General features: G+C 45.9%; 1 protein-coding gene across 11 annotated transcripts in view; it reads left to right on the top strand.

Annotated features, from left to right (window-relative positions):
• The window catches only part of TGFBR3 (transforming growth factor beta receptor 3), a 216,901-nt gene that overhangs the window by 50,641 nt on the left and 146,017 nt on the right, over positions 1 to 20,243 (top strand). For 3 of the 11 annotated variants that reach the window (XM_051857513.2, XM_051857514.2, XM_051857515.2), the window contains exons 1-2: positions 18,748 to 18,799; positions 19,086 to 19,133. The exons of 7 other annotated variants lie outside the window; for them this stretch is intronic. In XM_051857513.2, the coding sequence (XP_051713473.1) occupies positions 18,763 to 18,799; positions 19,086 to 19,133 (85 nt within the window). In that variant the 5' untranslated portion in view covers positions 18,748 to 18,762. Of the gene's footprint in view, positions 1 to 18,747; positions 18,800 to 19,085; positions 19,134 to 20,243 lie in introns of those variants that run through there. One more of the 11 variants, XM_008264895.4, reaches the window with a different exon arrangement.

Genomic DNA, 20,243 nt, shown 5'->3' on the forward strand with positions numbered 1-20,243 from the left:
ATCTAGAAGTTTATGATGATCTTAGATCAAAAAAGTTTCATTCGTCAAATTTCAAAGGTGCCGTTAAATCGTTGCTATTTTAGGATATTCCTATGCTCCTTTGTGGAAGAAAAGTGCTCACCAGCCCCACCTAGGCAGCTTACTGGAGCAGAGCGCTTCAGAGCCCAGATTTGAAAGCCAGCTAGGGGTGAGGGTGGAGGTGTGTGTCAGATTCCAGGTCTGCCACTGAGTAGCTGTGCAACCCTTTTGCCTTAGTGTCCTCATCTGTGAAATGGAGTGTGAAACCCCACTGGGATGTTATAGAGACCTACCGAGATACTGTGTTCAAGTGCTCAAAGCCCTGGCTGGCACTGAGTGTGTCGTGGTAACCTGCAGCCACTGGTATTTATGTGTTGTGATTGTCACTGCTCAGCTAGCATGTGGTATAGTTTAGGTTGCATATGTCTTCATGGCATCTGAGTTTTTATCTCATTTACAATGTTACCCTCCAGTAACGTTTTAGGATAAGTTACAACCGGGATGATCTTGTATTCTTTGGGCACAGCTGTGCTATGCTGGAATGTTGGCATGCGAAGAATCCTTAGAGATTACCTGATCCAACTCAGCCTGATGCACCAGGTGCCTTTCAAATATCCTGTGGCCTGAGCCCCCAGCCTGTGCTTGAATTGCAAGCATCTCTGACTTTGGAGAAATTCTCCCTCGTGTGTGTGGGGGTGGGGTGGGGTGGGGGACTTCGGGTCATCTCTGCTCCCAGCCCGAATTCCTGCCAGGAGAGCTGAGTGGTGGCTGTGAAGCAAGTGGATTCAGGCCTAAGGCGGGGTGGCAAAGGTACCAGACTGTGTGTGTCCAAGCTCAGGGGGCTCAAAGGGCCTGGCCTTCCGTTGGAAGAGAGGTGAGGCTCGCATCTGTAGTTGGAGCTGCTCTGAGCTAGCTGGGGACACATTTGGCTTAGAGATTTCCCCCATGGAGCACCTAAGGGGGCTGGGAGCCAGAGAGAGGAGGCAGAGTGCCTGTGGTTTCTGGGTCCCACTCCCACTAAACACCCCTGTGTTGTTGTACCTGCCCTTTCCTGAAGGTGGTGCTCCCCTGAGTTTTAAAACCTCTGTCTCCCATGTTTGTTTATTGTCTTTTCTGCTGCACAGAATGGAAACTGTGAAAATAGAGGTGGACCTGCTTATCTTGTTCACTACCGTTCCTCTGAGGGCCACAGGAACTTGACGTGGAGTTCAGTATTCAAGTGAATTAAAGAGTGACTCTGAACTCTCAAATGTCAGTTCATTTTCAATTTAGTGCAAGAAAATAAACATTACTTTCCCTTGTGTGTTTCTGGGCCTGAATTGAAGGGGAATGTGTCAGAGAGGAAATGAGTACTCAAGAGAAGTATCTGTTATTATTTGTAACTTTCAAATACATTTCAGAAGAAAAGTATCTTTTCTCTTTTGATATGTGAGAGTTTTCCTAGGAAGGAAAGGCTTGTCATCTTATCAAAGGCAAGGAGTTTTAAATCAGCTTCAAGCTGCAGCCCAGCTGATGCAGTACAGGAGGTTAGCTTTGCTTTTGAGTGCTAATGAAACAAGCTGGCCAGGAACCTGAATTGTAAAAAAAAAAAAAAAAAAAAAAATCAAAACATTACAATGTAGAAGAATGCCGTGAAAATTCCAACATATAATGCACAAATAATCATTCCTTTTTTTCTGGAGCCTCAAAATTTTATCTTAGGTATGTTGCGAAGACTCTGTACAGAACGTGGATCTAAGATGAAAGTGATATAAATGGGGACTTCGGAGCAGGTTGGTTAAGGGAATTTGGACCTCCTTTTTTGCTTTGGTGTTTGTGTCTTTCATATGCCAGTAGCTGTTTTCCATAGAACAAGGACATATATGTGGAGCAGAACTCAATGGCATATTTCTCGTGATGTCTTGATGTTTGTCAAGGGAGAAATACCCTTTGGTTTCAGAACCCAGCTTGACTTACAGTCCAGGCTCACCCTGGCTGTGCAGCCTCACTTGACTTAATTATTTGATGCAAAGATTTTGTGAATCTGAGTTACATAATATTGCTCCATCACAGGTTTTTCATCTATAAAATGGGTACAATAATAGTATCTGTCAGCATTGCTGAGAGGAATAAACACATTTGTTGTATGTAAAGTACTTACTGAGACATAGTAAACTGTCCATAGAGAGTCCTGTTATTACTGTCAAATAGCAGTTGTCAATGTACTATAGTGGAAAATAGATGAAAACTTTGCATGTTATAATATTTCTGTACAGGGGGTAGGTGTTTGGTGCAGCAGTTAGGCAGCCTGCATCTCAGATTGGAGAGCCTGGGTTCAAATCCCAGCTCTGGTTCCGATTCTGACTTCCTGCTAACGTTCACCTGGGAGATAGGAGTGATGGCTCAAGTGCTTGACTCCTTGCCATCCCCATGGCAGACCTGGATGGAGTTCTAGGCTCCTGGTTTTGGGACTGACCCAGTCCTGGATGTTGGTGAACCAGCGGATGGGAGATTGATTTCTTTTTCTTTTCTTTTTTTTTTTTTTTTTTGAGATTGATTTCTCTGTCTCTCTTTGTCTGTCTCTCTGCCTTTCAAATCAAACAAACAAATACATAAAAAAGAAAAGTTGCTATGCAGGTTCAAAGGAATATTGTTTCTTGTCACTGCTTCCCAAAAGTGATCTTGGTATTTGCAAAGTTCTGTCCCACTCAGGATTACCTGCAGTGCTTCTATGAACTCTTCCCTATGGGGTTAATGTCTAGGGAATCCACTGATCATGAGGTAGGAATGCTCTGAGGAAAAGGAGTTTAAGTACTGACAAGAAAATGAAATAGCTTAGATTTAAAAAAAAAAGATTTATATATTTATTTGAAAGGTAGAGTTACAGAGAAGCAGAGGCAGAGAGCGAGAAAGGTCCTCCATTTGCTGGTTCACTCCCCGAGTGGCTGCAACAGCCAGAGCTGTGCCAATCTGAAAGCAGGAGCTAGGAGCTTCCTCTAGGTTTTCCACACGGGAGCAGGGATCCAAGGACTTGGGCCATCTTCTGCTGCTTTCCCAGGCCATAGCAGAGAGCCAGATTGGAAGTGGAGCAGCTGGGACTCGAACTGGCGCTTATATGGGATGCTGGCACTGCAGGAGGCAGCTTCATCCGCTACGTCACAGCGCTGGCCCCTAGAATTTCCTAAGCTATACTTTCATCTGGAACTTTAATTTTGTTGCATTTCTAAGCAAAGGGATATTTGGTTCACAGGATTCATGGAAAATGTGGAAAAAGTAGATAATTCAGGAAGAAAAATTATAATTTTGAGGAATAATTTTTTAAATAAGTGTGTGCATTAATCAGATTCCATTATGATGCCTCATTACTTCATCTCTGCAGAGACTGGCACAGAAGTTTGAGCATGTTGTTCTCCCACTGCTTAAAATATATTGGCCATTATATTTAACAAGACTTACGTTTTTTAAAAAATAGGCGTAATTAATTGTGAAGCATTTTGATGTTCAGCAGGCAAAGGAAACACATTACTTTGTGTAAACAGAGGTTAATATGGAGTCTTTGAAGTCTTAAGTTATTGAACTATTTGCCTAAGGACAAACTTCTTCACTGTTTAGGTTTCTTCTGACTAGTAATAAAATACAGTGGTGGGAATAACTCATTTGTGCATGTAGAACAATTGATTCCTGCTTGCAACGCATGCCCCACCCAAATATTCAGTTATCCTTTGCGTTACACTGATGAATGTGGGGCCATTCTCCTCTCATTTTGGTGGTCTAATTGAGTCATGAGCTATAATGAAGGAGGCACGTGTTTCTGAGTACAGTGAGCCCTAACTTTATTGAGAGTTTAAATGATCACTTGATCTGGAATTGGTGCTGGGGCCACAGAATGTGTAGTCTTCCCATGGTGTTTGCATGTCTGCAGCTTCCTTGGGCCCCAGCCAAGGTGATCTGCCTTATAGAGTAGCCTCTTTCTCTCTCTCTCTATTTGTTTGAGAGGTGGGGAGAGAGAGAGAATTTCCCCTATCCATTGATTCACTCCATTTGGGACTGGTCTGAAGCTAGGAGCCAGGAACACAAACCAGGTGTCTCCCTTGGGTGGGAGAAGCCCCATCACTTGAGCCATCACCTGCTGCCTCCTGGAGTCTGCGTTAGCAGGCAGCTGGTGTCAGGAGCCAGCACTCTGATATGGGATGTAGATTTCTTCATTGCTTGGCTCACGGCCCACTCTGAGTAGTCTCACTTGGGGAGTTCTGCTTGTCTGAGAGCATTTGCCTTGAGGACAGAAGCTGCACTTTCTGAGTAGAAGACCAGCTTTCGTAGCACATGGACAGCCCCAAGGCATGTGTTTCCAGATAGAGGATGTACCTTGCACCTGCTTGGCTCACAGTACCGGTCTAGCAGATCTTTTTTTTTTTTTTTTGACAGGCAGACTGGACAGTGAGAGAGAGAGAGACAGAGAGAAAGATCTTCCTTTGCCGTTGGTTCACCCTCCAATGGCTGCCGCGGTCGGTGCACCGCGTCTAGCAGATCTTGCAGCCTCTGGGTATGGTTGCCCTGGGAAAGTAGAAACGCAAGAGGTTTTTTTTTTTTTTTTTTTTTTTTTTTTTTTTTGACAGGCAGATTTAGACAGTGAGAGAGAGACACACACACACACACACAGAGAGATAGGTCTTCCTTTCTGTTGGTTCACCCCCCAAATGGCCGCTGCGGCCGCTGTGCTGTGCCGATCCGAAGCCAGGAGACAGGTGCTTCCTCCTGGTCTCCCATGCGGGTGCAGAGCCCAAGGACTTGGGTCATCCTCCACTGCCTTCCCGGGCCACAGCAGAGAGCTGGACTGGAAGAGAAGCAACTGGGACAGAATCCGGCGCCCCGACCAGGACTAGAACCTGGGGTGCTGGCGCCACAGGCAGAGGATTAGCCAAGTGAGCCGTGGCGCCGGCCACAAGAGTTTTTCCTAACCTGAGAAGGCCTTTGGGACTCCTGAGTTTTTACCTGTGTGTGCAGGGTGGGAGGTGTGATGTGTTTCTTGCTGTGGGAGCAGGAGAACAGTGTCCCAGGAAGCACCCAGTGAGCACGTTTAATGTGTTAGTGTCACCAGCCCAACTCCACATTCATTTTCCCAACGTCCTCCCCTTTGCACTGAGCTCTGGCCCTGTGCTTCTCACTACTCTGGGGATTGTTGAAGCCCCAGGAAGAAGCAGCCCCCCCTTAGGCCTTTCACTCTTCCTGGGGGTAGAGGGAGGCTGGGAACCACCTGAGATCAGTTGGTATTTAGCACTTGCTTGGCAGTTCCTCTCCACTGGCTGGCCCACTGTTCACAGCTGCGTAGGGAACAGAGTGTAGAACCGAAGGAAAGCTCTGGATGACCTCTGTTATTTAGCAGCTGCACATAGCACCAGTCACTGTGGCAACGGGGCTCTGTTTATGAAAATGAGTGAGGACCTCAAGTCTGGGGCATCCACACCATGGACAGAGCTCCCCCTGGAAAGAGACTGCCTGCCAGATTGCCAGGGCTCAACCAAAACAAAGACATACCAAACAAAGTGGCCGGGAAGTGTGCTGCCCTTGGGGGCACACTCTAGTGTGTGTCCTCTGTCACCAGACAGAACCTTCCCCGGGCGAGCTTGTTTTGGTTATGGCAGGGAAGGAGGCAGAGGCCCCGGTGCTGGGATGGGCCGTTTTCACAGCAAGCCTTGCGTGGCCCAGGCCTGGCATCTAGCTGTGGGTTTAGATGGAATCAGTGTTTAGTACCAAGGATCTTTTTGTAAACCTTATTTTAGGGTCTGTCTTTATGTGGACTGTAAAAGCTAAATTTGGGTCTGCACCTCTGGAGTGGACCCTTGTCTGAGACATCTGAGATTGGGGTTTGTCCTCTTTGAGTGATGAAGGCCTTTTGTGAGCAAAGCACAGTTGGTGCTTTTGGGAAGTGGTGAGCCATGGACATCTTTGAAGCCCAGCACTTCCTTTCAGGGGCCTGCTGTGTTCTGGGAGAACATTCTAGCATATCTAGGTTTTTAGGACTCTGTGGCTGGAGTCTTGCAGCACATGTGCCCTTCGGCCTCACTCAGATGCACCCTTGGGCACTTGCCTTTTGCAGAGTCAGAGCCAGTGCCCGGGCTTCTCATGTCATCCCAGGGCTCCCTCCACGCACCAGGCTGCCTCACCACAGATCTGCTTGGCCTGTGGCCCAGGAGGCCCTGTGGAGGAGGAAGAGCTGGGGAGGTCAAGAGGCCCTGACCATTTGCCAAAAGAACAGATGCCCAGGAACATGAGCCAGGGGAAGAGGAACTCCTTGACGTAGGTGCTAGTCCGCCTTGGCTGTTAAAGTTTGGAACCATTCACTGCTTTGAGGAGGCCTAGAAGTCCCTCACCTGCCCTTCCTGATCTGAGTGGGCATCAAGAAGTTGGGGGAGAAATGGGCAGAGGGATGGGGTGGGGTGGGATGCTGTGGGTTATGACCATAGTGATGGCTACGTAGGCTTAAACCTGAATCCTTTTCTAGAAGATTTCAGATCTTCTCCTGGCGGGGCAGCCCTCTAACTTAAGCAGTGTGCCTAGGGACTTGGCCAGCCGCCATCCCTTGTGCAGCCGAGCCATCCAGTGGGGGAGGGGAGTGAAGCTAAGCTCATTTGCTTCTCTGTCCACTACTTAAGGCCAGCGCACTGTTTGCTCATGCTGATTCCGATGAACTCTCCTGTTGATTAACCGGACAAGATCAGCGTTAGTTTTCCTGTAACTAAGGAGTGAAGTTAACATATAACCACACAAGAATTTCCATACTTTTTTTTTGGTGTCGAACATTAAATACTGGGCTGTGAATTTGAGGTTTCCTCCCTGTCTTGGCTGGGGTACTTGTGTGCAATGTAAGTTTGCTCTTGGACACTGTTGACAGGAAGAGGTGTTAAATGGTTAGATTTGAGGGTTCATTGTGGGCTTGAATATTAGTATAGGTGAAGCCAGTGCTTCGCTCTGAGTAATTATAGGTAGCGAAAGAAGTCAGCATCCCCAGGTCCCTTCCATGGCTGTCGTGGCACTCATGGTCTCTTGTGGAGGGTTAGGAAGAGGACTATTGGCGTATGTCCTGCCTGATGCCGTCAGGCTTCACAAAGCAGACCTCAGGGTGATCTCCAGAGTCAGTGTCCAGTAGGAGGTGAAGACGTTAACCAAAATGCTGTTCTGGCCGGTGTGCCGATAAATGTGCTTCTCTGGCATCTCTTCTCAGTGAAGTCAATAGCAAGCCAGCTGGGAGTCATGCCTGCCCGGCCGTCCCCACCTTGCATACTGGATGGGGATTGGAGGAACTGAGTAGATTGATTCATGCAGTGAGCAGAGAGTGACAGCAGCCCTACCCAAACCAGTTGGATGACATGCATTGTTATGACCAAGTGGACCTGGTTAGCAAGTCGAGGCTTTGTTCTGCTGTCCAGCCTTCAGATATTTTTTCCTAATTTCCTGAGGTCATGCAGTAAGCATTTGTCAAGTGCCTACTGTGTACCAGGGCTTGTTATTGTAACTGCTGAATTAGTCAATTGCTGCATGTAGCTTGAGTACAAAGAAGCCTTAAGAAGGGGAGGGGCCAATTGGAGTCATTTGTATCTCTTCTTGCTCCTGCTTCCCTGTCTTCACTCTGGGGAAAGGAAGGAGCAGTCAGCTTAAATAAGTAGTTTTAGAAAAGTTTTGGAGCAGGAAATTGAAACTGTTGAGAAATGGGAGACTCGAGGATTACTGTTGGTTTTTTTCTTAATTCCTCCCAGCAGGGACTCTGTCCTAATCACCCCTGATAATGGACCCTTTTTATGTTTAACTTTCTTGTCAGTAAGTCACTGACACACGCTGAGAATAGAAACCAGTACCATTCCATGTTGTAACTGCCAGCCTCTGTATGCCCCATGGTTCTGTAGCTGTGATTGTTGCTATGTTGCCTAATGCCAAATACTAGCCAGATGCTGGCACTTTGTATCATACGTGTGGGGCCTCACCCCAAGGAGCTTACTGTGCTTCTCCACGTTGGCACCACGGGAAATGGTGGAGGGAAAGGGACAGGAACTTTTCTTGGTACAGTGTGTTCTTTGTTTAAATCAATAAATGAAATTGTGTGCATTTGTTTTAATAGGGAGGGCCTTTATTTGGGCCAAATTTTTGTTAAATTATTGTCGAAAAATATTTAGAGTTAGTGAACAGATGTATAATGAGAACAAAGTAATAACTCTGTCCATTGTCTTTCTGCTCTTTCAGGACTTGTGGCTTGTGATGGTTGACTAAGTGCTAGTCTCTGAACGGAAGAAATGAAGCAGAGGTGTAGCTCCCAGTCCCTGTTTTGTAGGTGCTTCCTGACACAAAGGGAACAGAAAATAGCAGGGGGCATGGTCTTAACTAGTGGTGGACAGGAAAGAATTGCAACCTGACTGATTTCCTCCAATACTTAGGTTGTCTTGTCTCTGCTTTACCAACCGTAGGCTCATCTTCAACTGAAGACAAATCTGATGGTGGTAGGGATGGCTGTCGGTAGCTCTCAGGGCCATGAGTTTGTACACAGAGGAAGCACACATTGGCTTCAGTTTTCTTAAGAGTGAGAGAGCTTCTTCCTCCGAACTCTGAGCATGCCTCCTTTTACATTCAGTGGCTGAAGAGTAATGGAGTTACAATAATGGGTTTAGGCTGATCAGCTGGAGATTCTATGGCAACACCTACCAAAGGGGCCTCCTACCAAAAATAAATGTGAGCGACATTCACAATGGAATAAATGCACATCTTGTAGGACCGTGATGTAGGGATAAGAGGTCAAGGACAAAGTAATGGGCAGGAGGTCCTGGCCCTTGTTTGTGTTCCTTCAGTTACTGGGCACAAGTTTATGGGGCCCTCTAATGTGCTCTCCCCATTCATAAAGTAGAGCCTCTTAAGGCCCAGGAACTCCGTCTTACTCAGTACTGATAGGCACTGTACTGGACACATAGTAGGGAACTAATATGAGTCTGAGTAAATTGAATGAAGAGGGTTGTTTCATATTTCTTCATGTTTAGCTTTTATCAAACATTGCTTGAAACATGTGGAGCGTTGTTATCCTTATCCATTAAATATGTTCGCATAGCTTTATTGAGATATAACTTCCACGCCATACTATTCATGCATGTAAAGTGCTCGATAGTTTTTAGTGTGTTTGCAGAATTGTGTGGTCACCACCACAACCAATTCTAGAACATTTCCACCATCCCCAAAGAAACTCTCTATTAGCAGTCACGCCCATCTTCTTTTCCCCTAGCCCCCTGGCAACCATTAATCTGATTTCCACTTCAGTGTTCCTGTTCTGGACATCCCATGTAAATGGAACCATATCATATGTGGCCCTTAGTGTCTGGCTTCTTTCGCTTAGCCTGTTTCCATGCTACTTAACAGTAGCATGCCACTCTTGTAGCATGTTTTTAGTACTTCATTACTTTTGATGGATGGCCGAATAATATTCCATTATATGGCTACCACCACATCTTACTAATCTGTTACTGGTTGATGGGCATTTGAATTGTTTTTTAGACTTTTTAGGCATAAGGTTGCTGTGAGCATTCATTTACAAGTTTTTATACAGGTATGTGTTTTTATTGTTTCAGATATATGTACAAGGAAATGACACAAAGTTCATGGAAAAATGGAATTAAAATATAAATTAATTTTGGTGAAAAAATTTCCAGGAAACATTTTGATAAGTTTTGGTGAATGTGTATGCTCATGTAACCACCACTGTAATCAAGAGTAGATCATTTTTCCATCATTCACCCTGCCTCCCAAGTTCTATCATGTACCTGTGTGGTCAGTTTCTCCCATCCTAGGCAATTACTGATCTATTTTTTCTGTCATTATGGGTTAGTTCTGCCTGTTCTGGAATTTTAAAAAAAGATTTTTATTTTATTTGGAAGGTAGTGTTTGAGGGAGAGAGAGAGGGAGGAAAGGTAGGAGGGAGGGGAAGAGGGAGAGAGAGAAAGAGATCCCCAAATGGCTGCAAGAGCTAGGCTGAAGCCAGGAGCCTAGGACTTCATTCGGATCCCCCTACCTGGGTGACAGGGGCCCAAACACTTGGACCATATTCCGCTGCCTTCACAGGCGCATTAGCAGGTAGCTGGATCAGAAGCAGAGCAGCCAGAGCTTGAATCGGTGGTCATATGGGATGCTCACATTGCCGGTGGTGGCTTAACCTGCTGTGCCACAATGCCAAACTCCGTTCTGGAATTTGTGGCTGCCTGCTTTTTTCTCAGCGGGAATGAACAGCCAGTTTGCTGCACGCATCAGTAATTTGTTCCTTTTCAGTGTTGAGTATATTCCATTATATACCTCAATTTGTTTATTAACCTGTTGATATATGTTTGGGTTGTTTATGTTGGCTGTTATGCTGTTGAGTGATTGTGAACATTTGCACACATGTCTTTTTGTGAACACATGGCCTCAGTTTTCTTGTGGAAATACCTAGGAGTATAATTGCTGTTTGTATTGTAAGTGTATCATTAACATTGTAACAAACTACCACCAGTTCTCCAAAGTAGATGTGCCTATATTGATTTTAATATAGATTTTTCCTTTCCTATCCTTTTTACGTGGGTAACTTATGCTAATTATTTTTAAGTTATTTATTTATTAGAGTGGCAGAGAGAGAGGGAGACACACACATGCATATACAGTGAGGAAGGGAGGAAGTGGGGGGCGGGGAGAGGGAGAGATATCTTCTATCTTCTAGTTTTCTCCCTAAACGCCTACAGAGCTGGGGCTGGGCCAGTCCAAGGCCAGGAGCCTGGAACTCCAACTGGGTCTCCATGTGGGTGGCAGAGACCCACGTACTTGAGCTATCATCTGCTGCTTCCTGGGTGCATTTGCAGGAAGCTGAAGCAGAAGCTGAGGTGGAAATCCATCCCAGGTGGTCCATGTGGGATGCAGATGTCCTAAGTGGTGATTAACTCCGCTGCAGCATGGTGTCTACCCCATCCTAATTCTTAAGAATCGCCGCAGATACCACTTGGCCTGCTAAGCCTTTTTTTTGGCCCTTCTCATCATCCCATTCCTTAAGGTGGATTAAGGAGGCTCTTCCTCTTTGCCACATAGCACCTTGGATGCTCATTTTTTCCCACTAGACTCTGGGCTCTTTAAAGATGTAGAATGTGCTATTATTTCTGTATCCCAGGACTTTGCATGTACTTATCATCTGGGAGGCACCCAAAAGATGCTTGCGAGTGGATGAGTAAGTTGAACATTATATCGGCATCACAAGGGGCCTGTAAGAGAGAGAAAATAAGCACATAAAGAACTGTACTGGAATGTAGAAATTGGTGGAGTTGAACACCAAAGCCCAGGTAAGTTCAAAGAGAAAGATGCTTTTTGTTGGGAGGATCTGGGAAGGCTAATAAGGGAGATGGTATTTCAGCAGAGCCCCAAAAGTAGATTCAGACAAGCAGAGATATTAGTTCTACAGGGGTTTGACTTGCTCTTCTGCCCTAAAAAAAGAGGAGGCTGGAACATGAAGGCTGTGTTTGCAAAGTCACACTAAGTTGCCTTAATTTTGCTATTCTTAGCCTATAGCAGACACTAAGGAAAATTGAAAATGTTTTCTTTCTGCCAGTAGGAGGATGCGAATGTGTCTGTTGATAGGCTCACAGTCACACAAGTCACAGCATTGCGAGGCCTTGAGGGGAGTTGTCTGGGCTCTGGTTCTGCCACCTGGCTGCGCTGTTCAGCATGTGCCACTTCACTTTCTCCCATAGCACCTGTTTGTTGAATATTACAGCCAGAGCTTTCAAAAGATGGGCCCTTATTTTTACAGATGACCTCAAAACTCAGAGAATTGCCTGATTAATAATAGTAACGGTGAAAGCTGCCATTTGTTGTGCACTCGTGTGTGTCATATGTTTGCCTCTATTATCTAATCCCTGTGAAGGGTGACTATTTCCATCTTGCAAATGATGGAGCTGAGGCAAAGTCTTGGATGGTACAAGCAGAGCCAGGATTCAAAGCCAGGTGTTTTTGCTACAGGGTCCTGCTGAGCCCAGGCAAAACTCCAGGTCTACAGGGTTGCTGACCACAGAGAAGAGGAAATTGGACCAAAGTCCTCAAGCCAATGGGAAGGTGTTACTCAAATAAAGGAGACCAGAATTTGCTGCCTCCCAGAGACACCTGGGACTGTTGCCATTTGGGGCCCCCTAAGATGCTGTCCTGCAGTAGTGCCCCAAGAGCAGAGACTGCTCAGCCCGCATTGGCTGTGGTCACAGTTAGTTGTGTGATAAAGTAAGGCATGTATTTTTAGTTTTTAATTATACAGATAATAACTCGAATACTTTTGCAAAGTTACAAGTTAAATGACCCATAACAGAGAGCAAATCAGAGTCCCTTTTGGCTGCCAGCTGCTCCTCAGCCTCGCCCCCCAACCTTTGCTAAGAACTAGTTATGGTTTGGATTATCCATTCAGTCCATTCTCTATAACTTAGATACATCCAACTGCAAATGTACCCTGGGTGTTAGAGGGTTAACGAATTGTATCATTCGCTACACATTCTTCTGCAATGAAAAAGCCTTAATATATCGTTAAGATATTTAACAAATAACACTCCTTTAAATGTAGATATGTACTTCATGATACAGATGTGCAATGATTGATGAGCTTTTAGGTGATTTCCAGTATTTCTCTATTGTAAACACTATGGCAGTTAACACCTAGGCTTGTAATACTGTAATGGCTTTGCAGTTATGTTGTAAAGTTCTGGTGTGATACAGTTGGTACATTTATAATTATACCAATTACAATATGATATAATTACAATTGTGGTGTAATACCTTTATGCAGAGGTTAGACAGTTAAGTTTCTAGCCAAACCTGACTGAGAAGATTGTAAAAGACTTGAAAATGTTCCTCCTGGCCCTCTATTATGATTGCTGAATAGGTAGAAGGCTGGTAAGCATTTACATGTGCCAGATGGTTTCTTATGGATTCTTTCCTTTACATCTTGTAAAAATCTCATGAAAATGTCCTACTATTCACCACTTTTTAAAATATATATATATGTATATTTATTTATTCAAAAGGCACAGTGACAGAGAGAGAAGGAGAGACAGAGATCTTCCATCCACTGGTTTAGTCCCCATATACCCACAGCAGCCGGTGCTGGGCTAAGCCAACCCCAGGAGCCTAGAACTCCATCCGGGTCTCCCTCAGGGGTGCTAGGGACCTAAGTACTTGAGTCATAATCTGCTTTCTTCCCAGGCACATTAGTAGCAAGATGGATTGGATTGGGGCTCAGACTGGCCCTCTGATAGGGGAAGTAGCTTAACCTGCTGCACCACAACACCAGCCTGTACCAATCACCATTTATCTGAAACTAACTCAGAAAGATTGTGATTTGCATAAACAGACACAGCTTTTACGAAACCAAGTCAAGACTTGAACTCTTATCTTCTGACGATCAATTTAGTGTTTCGTAACCCACTGTCCTGAAGATGGTACATCCATCCCCTTGAGAACTTAGAGGCATAAGTGATAACAAGTGAAATGTATTTGAAATAACAGAACCATAGTTTGGGCAGAGAGAGGATGAGGGGCATCCCCTGGACTTTGGCGGGGTGGTGGTGCAGGCAGTGACCTGTCAGGCTTGGCAGCGTGGCGCATGCCTTCAGGTGGCCGTGGTGGTGGCCATGCCCAGAGACCTTGGGGGCTGACAGCACGTCCTGCTATTGTATGGAATTAGTGTCTTGCTAAGAAATAAATCACCACCAGGAAAAGCTGTATGTTTAGATGCTGCCAGCTCCTGGAGGCCCTCTCCCAACAGGAGATTGGCTCTCAGGGGAAGAATTGTCTCAGCTTCCTTTGAATTTTTGTTGCTATTTGGGTCAGAGGGTTGTTTTCAGCCTGAGGGATGGCTTCTCTCTTAGAGAAATGGTCTCTCTACCAGGGACCCTGGGGTGGGAGGATGGGCAGGATGAAGGTTGCTTCCGAGCTCTTCCTCTTGTCTATGTTTGTGGGTCCCTTGCTGTAGGTGTGAGCAGCCTTTTGGAATCACTGTGGCAAAATGACCTGTGTCTGTGAATTGCAGGAGGAGTCTTTTGATGGTGAAATAATCTCAAGTTGAAAAATAAGTTACCAGAGGTGGCCTTTTGGGACAGCAAAGATGCTGCTTGGGATACCTGCATCACATATCAGAATGCTTCGGTTTGAGTCCTAGCTCTACTTCTATTTTTTTAAATTTTTTAAATTTATTTTTGATTATTTTAAAGATTAATTTATTTATTTGAAAGTCAGAGTTACACACAGAGAGAGAAGGAGAGGCAGAGAGAGAGAGAGAGAGAGAGAGAGAGGTCTTCCATCTGCTGGTTCACTCCCCAATTGTCTGCAACTGCTGGAGATGTGCTGATCCGAAGCCAGGAGCCAGGAGCCTCCTCCGGGCCTTCCCATGTGGGTGCAGGAGCCCAAGGATTTGGGCCACCTTCTACTGCTCTCCCAGGCTGTAGCAGAGAGCTGGATCAGAAGTAGAACAGCTGGGACTCAATCTGGTGCCCATATGGGATGCTGGCACTGCAGGTGGTGGCTTTACCTGCTACACCACAGCCTCCTAGCTTCACTCTTGATCCTGGCCTCCAACTGATGCATACCCTGGGGGGCAGCAGGTGAAGGCCCATGTAGTTTGGTCTCTGCTACCCTCTGTGAGAGACCCAGATTGAATTCTAGGCACCTGGCTTAGGCCTGGGTCAACCCCCAGCTATTATGGGCATTAGGGACACGAATCTGTGGATAAGGGGCTCTGTCTCTCTCAAGTAAATCAATAGAAAATAAAAAGAAGTCATCAAGTCTGTTTGAGGAAGAGATAAGAAAATCTGGAAGGAAAAAAGTAACAAATCACCACTACCACCACTAAACAAAACCAAACCCCCAAACGCTTAATAGAGTAAATGATCTTCTAATGAATGCGTCAGCCTTTTTAGCACATGTGTGCTCAGGTGTGTGTGTGTGTGGTGATGCAGTGTATAGGTCAGAGTCAAAGGCACAGATGCAGTCAGGGCTCACAGTAGCCGCCTACCTCCCACAGACATGGAGGCCCCCTTGCAATAGGTAATGACGGCTCCTGCTACCCGCTGGATCCCGTTTCATGCCTTTTCCCCAAGCACGTATTTTGATGACGTTCCTAAAGATGCAGGCTGTGACAAGCCTCATATAGGGCCCCAGGGAGCTCCCGCAGTGGCATCACACCTCTCTGAGTAGTAGTGGGTGCAGGGTGATGCTTGGGTGCATGGGGGACTGAGACAAAGGTCCGCTGGGAATAGCCCACACACTGGTTTCCAGCCGCAACTGTGCTGGAATGAAAACAGAAAACAAGGAGGCATGTGCAGAGTCAGCTTTCCCCCACAGCTCCGCTCTGCTTCCTGCTGCACCGTAAGGTCCTCGAGAAAGAAAGAAAGAAAAAAGAAAAAAAGCCAGGGTGAGGGGGGAAATGATCTGGTTTGATAGTAAAGAGTGAAAACAGGACAGGCCTGCAAGTTGCTGCTGGTTGTATAACCCTGCGTGCTTAAAAACATAGCAGCGAGGGCGATGGGAGCATGCGACATCATAGCCGAGTTCCTGCTGAGAGATGGCACTGCTGCTGGTGTGGTTGTGAGGACGTGTGTGTATGTGTGCGCCCAAGCACAGAGCACACACATCGCTGCACATGTGCGTGCGTGCGTGCACACACACACACAAGCAGACACACACCCTGCCATGGACTTGCTCTGGGCAGGGTGGTGCGAGCTGTGTTGCTGTGGTCATCATAACTTGAGGTTTTATTTCTGCTTCTGCGGCTCCCTGTGGAACCTTGAAAATACCATGCTATTCATGAATCAAATCATTCTGTTCAGCAAATATTTATTGAGTGCTTGTGCCATGCAGGGCCTGATGATCGGAGCTGCAGGGCATTGGTGAGGGAGCGCATCCCCTTTTATGCACAGGGATTGTTAAGACCATGGTTCTGCTTGGCAGCCCTCACCCTGGTGTGTGTCCAGCAGGAATTCCGGGGGAAGGGCAGGGTGATTTCTCCCAGAGAGAGACTTCGTAAAGGCCCTGGAGACCTCTTGGCTAGGTGTTGCTGGGTTTAGTGCGTTGTTAACGGGGCTCCTTGAGAGAGCAGGTGTGCACGGTCAGGCAGGGCGGTCGTGTTTGTATTGCGAGGTGACTAACAAGCTGAACTGTTGCCTTCTGTTCTCTCAGCCTCGGTTTCCCCATCTGCAGAAAAACCAGCTGGGATCCTTTAGGAGTGCCAAAAAGGGAAGAGGGTGTTTTGTAACAGAGGCCTGCAAGCTGCCGCTGGTTGTATTGCTGCATGCTTAAAAACAGGGATGTAGCTCCTTTATAAAAAGTAGGCCTCAAAAAGCTTTGTCTTTCTTTTGGTTTTCCTTCTTATTTTCCCTTTTCAGCATGATTACCATGAGGAAACTATTTCCTGCAGGAAGGATTTGTGGACGCTCGTTTGGTAGAATGGAAAAGAAAAAGGTAATATGTCAAGCTGTGTTTCACTAGCAGTGCAGGAATCCAAATGTATAAATACAGATTTACAGCTTTATTAGGGACGGTATTATTTTCTTTTTTTTTTTTTAATTTTTTTTTTGACAGGCAGAGTGGACAGTGAGAGAGGTAGAGACAGAGAGAAAGGTCTTCCTTTGCCGTTGGTTCACCCTCCAATGGCCGCTGTGGTTGGCGTACTGTGCTGATCTGAAGCCAGGAGCCAGGTACTTTTCCTGGTCTCCCATGTGGGTGCAGGGCCCAAGCACTTGGGCCATCCTCCACTGCCTTCCCGGGCCACAGCAGAGAGCTGGACAGGAAGAGGAGCAACCAGGACAGAATCCGGCACCCCGACCAGGACTAGAACCCGGTGTGCCGGATCCGCAGGTGGAGGATTAGCCTATTGAGCCGCAGCGCCGGCCAGCCAGGACAGTATTATTTTCAATATCTGTATAGGCATCTGTGAAAGAAAACAGCCAAGGCAGAGGGAGATGTGAATTCAAGCATATTTGCAGCCTTCCATTATCAGGAGTATCCTTCAAAAAGTGCTGATTAAACTTGGAGGCCTGGCCCAGGGTTTGGTTTCCGTGTCTCGTGGTGGACCAAGTCAAGGCTGAGCTGGAGTCCTTGTTCCAGAAAGCACAGACTTCCTTTCTGGTTGGAAATAATCCACATTTTGTTTGACCTTCAGAATCCTCATGGCCTTACTGGAATACGTGGGCCAACATTTATCCTGGCAGTGCCAAGGCCTTTTCAGATTGGTGTCCACAGGGATTGCTTTTCGAGCCTTTAGAGCAGCGGCAGGAAGGTGGCTATCGTGACTGAGAGAGAGATTTGCATCCTTTCCGGCTTCAAATCAAGGGAGTGATTGAAGACAGTATTTGCAACCAAACAAACAAACAAACAAGCGCATGCTTCTCAAAGTTCCTATTTGAACCTTTGAGAACTTTGCCAAGGCCACAGTGTTCTTTTGCAGCTGACCTTGTTTTGAAGAGGGTATTACTGTGCTAATATCTGTAATCTTTCTCTGAAGATTGGCACATGTGGACCTTGGAAAACACAGCTCCCATGCTTTTTGGACAATATGTTCTTTCTGAATTCTTGTGAAAATATTATGAGATGGCTAGGGATGTCCATTAACGTGAACTAGAGTTAGGCCTTGTGGTGGCTTTTGGCTTTTTTGTTTTTGTTTTTGGACCAAACTGGGGGTGAGTCCAAAACCCAAGGAAGAGTTAAAGGTTATTCTTATTTTAAAATATATGTGCACCTAGAGACCAGATACTGAGTTCTTGAATTCTTAGCTAAGCCAATAATTCTCTTTAGGCCCACAGTTTGATTCTGTCAACATGGGGTGGATAGACGATAAGGGATTACATGAATTCATATAGGGTGATATTAAGATACTCTCTGTAAAGAGAATATCATTATATAGGAGTAGTTGAAAAGAATCATATCTTGGTGTAGCAGAAATCCTGCATTAATCTAGGGAAAGGACAGTAAGTACTTTATATCCTTATTATGTAAGAGGCTCTAAAAGAATTGGTCTAATTAATTTTCTTAATGCTTCATTTCACTTTTGATGTGCCCCCACCAGGTCAAGTTATACTTGAATGTTAACACTTACTGCATGAATCTAAGATTTCAGACGACCCCAGTGTGTGGGAACCATCGTTGCTAGCAAGTTTCAAAACTCAGTCCCCTAGCAGTCAAAGAGGCCCCACAACCCAAGGAGGGGCATGCAGCAGTGGGCCCTGACCCATTTTGTTGGCTGTTGTGTGTGTTTGTTGTTCACTCCTAATTACAAAAGGGAAATAGCCAATTAAAAGCATAGAATCGGTATACAAGAATATGTCACACAGTGCCTGTTCTGCCCAACTCTAGATGTGTTTGCTTACCGCAGTCAAGACAGCAGGAGTGGTGAGTGAAGCCCCCGAGTTAGGGAAACGTATTGAGGAAAGTGAGTAGCGAGGAAGAAAGCCTTGTTTGGATAACTGTCAGATGTTTTCACAAAGCCCAGCCTCAGATTTAAAGTATTATGCAGATGTAGTCTTTGGCCTCTGGTCCTTTTCTGATAGGAATTCAGCCTGGAGTTGAACTTTGAGATAGCTTATTTTCTTTTCTTTTTAATTACTGAGCGACTGATCCACTGTAGCTTGTTGATTTATTTTCTCCCTCTACCCTCCTGCTGCTGCTTCTCCATGAGCTGCTGTTTATTCTGGAATGCTGGCGTCCATGTTTAGAATTAGGGTTCTTGTGCCTCTATGGTAACCAGGAATGGAGAAAATGGGACCCGATATTTCAATTCACAGATGTAAGTGGAGTCAGGGGAATTGGGATCCACTGTTTGCACGGGGAATTTCAGTGTCTAAAGCCCCATCTCATTAGGTGACTGATACTGTGGCCCTGTCCTCATGGCAGGGGTGGGGTGGGGTGGGGTGGGGTGGGGGTGGGCCTCCCACCCATGTCTGCTGAGGGCCTCTTCCCTGCCTGTTTAGGAAGAACCCAGCAACAGCCAGCTTCTTTCCTTATCAATCAATTTTTATAACACAGGCCTTCCTACTTTCAGTTAGCAAATCTAATCCTTTAATCTCTTATAGGTAGCTCGGAATTCTTTGCTGTCCATTACTTTAGTGCATTTGGGCCAGGTAGGTAGGAATCGTCCCAGGTCACAGGTGGAGGAAAACTGGGAGGGTGGGGTGGGAGGAGCCCAGGCCTAGCAGCTTGTTAAAGGCAGAGCTGAGAGAGAAGTCCAGGCCTTTTCACACTCCAGGCTTAGCCTTCCTAGCTCTGTGTTTTCATGGTTCTCACTGTTGGAGATGAGAAAGGTTCTGTTGATTTTTCATATCTATTGGTATCACCTGTATATAGAACTCCCCAATTTAGTTTTTTAAGAGTATGGTTGCATAATCTCATTTGTTTGAATAACATCCATGGGGATTAGCTAGGACAGGTCTTGTCCCTGTTTTATTTTTTTAAATTTAATTTTTAGGATTTATTTATTTTGAAAGACATAGTGATAGGGGAGGGGGAAGAGAGAGAGAGAGATCTTCCATCTCCTGGTTGACTCCCCAAATGGCTGCAAGGGCCAGGACTGAACCAGGCACAGGTGAGGAGTCAGGAACTCCATCCAGGGCTCCCATGTCAGTGGCAGGAACCAGGTACTTGAGTCATCCCCCCTCTTCCCCGGGGATACATTGGTAGGAAGCTGGGATGAGGGGCTAGAGCAAGGACTTGAACCCAGGCACTGACGTGGGACATGGGCATCTTAGCTGCAAGACTGCAAGGCCGAAAGCCTGCCCCGTGCCTCTTTAAAAGATGACAGACTGAGGCTCAGGGAAAGTGACAGAAGTGTCCGTGGCATTGGAGCCACACCCAACTCAGGGCTGTACTGAGACCAAAGCAGATGGCAGGGGACTTCTCCTTTCTGTAACATACTTGAAGCCCCTGTTGTGTGGCAGTTGCTGTGTGACATGTTGTGAGTTTGAAAATACCTACCTATTTTTCAACTGCTCCCAGAGAGTCGCTGCTCTTACAATTTGCAAGGGGTGCTGTGCTGGTGGAGCGTTTCTGTAAGGAAATCCTTTCTCTCATATGGAAGTCATTTCTCACGTATCGAAATCATTTTTCGAGCTGGGAAGACTTCATGTGGTAGAACTGCAGCCAGATACATGTTTATGTTTTCGATGCCTATTTTATTTGCCAGTTTGTCCATTGCTATGCATCCGGATAGAAAAATAAATATAGTTCTGTTTGGG

Source organism: Oryctolagus cuniculus, chromosome 7 (assembly GCF_964237555.1).
Source record: "Oryctolagus cuniculus chromosome 7, mOryCun1.1, whole genome shotgun sequence".
NCBI lineage: Eukaryota > Metazoa > Chordata > Mammalia > Lagomorpha > Leporidae > Oryctolagus > Oryctolagus cuniculus.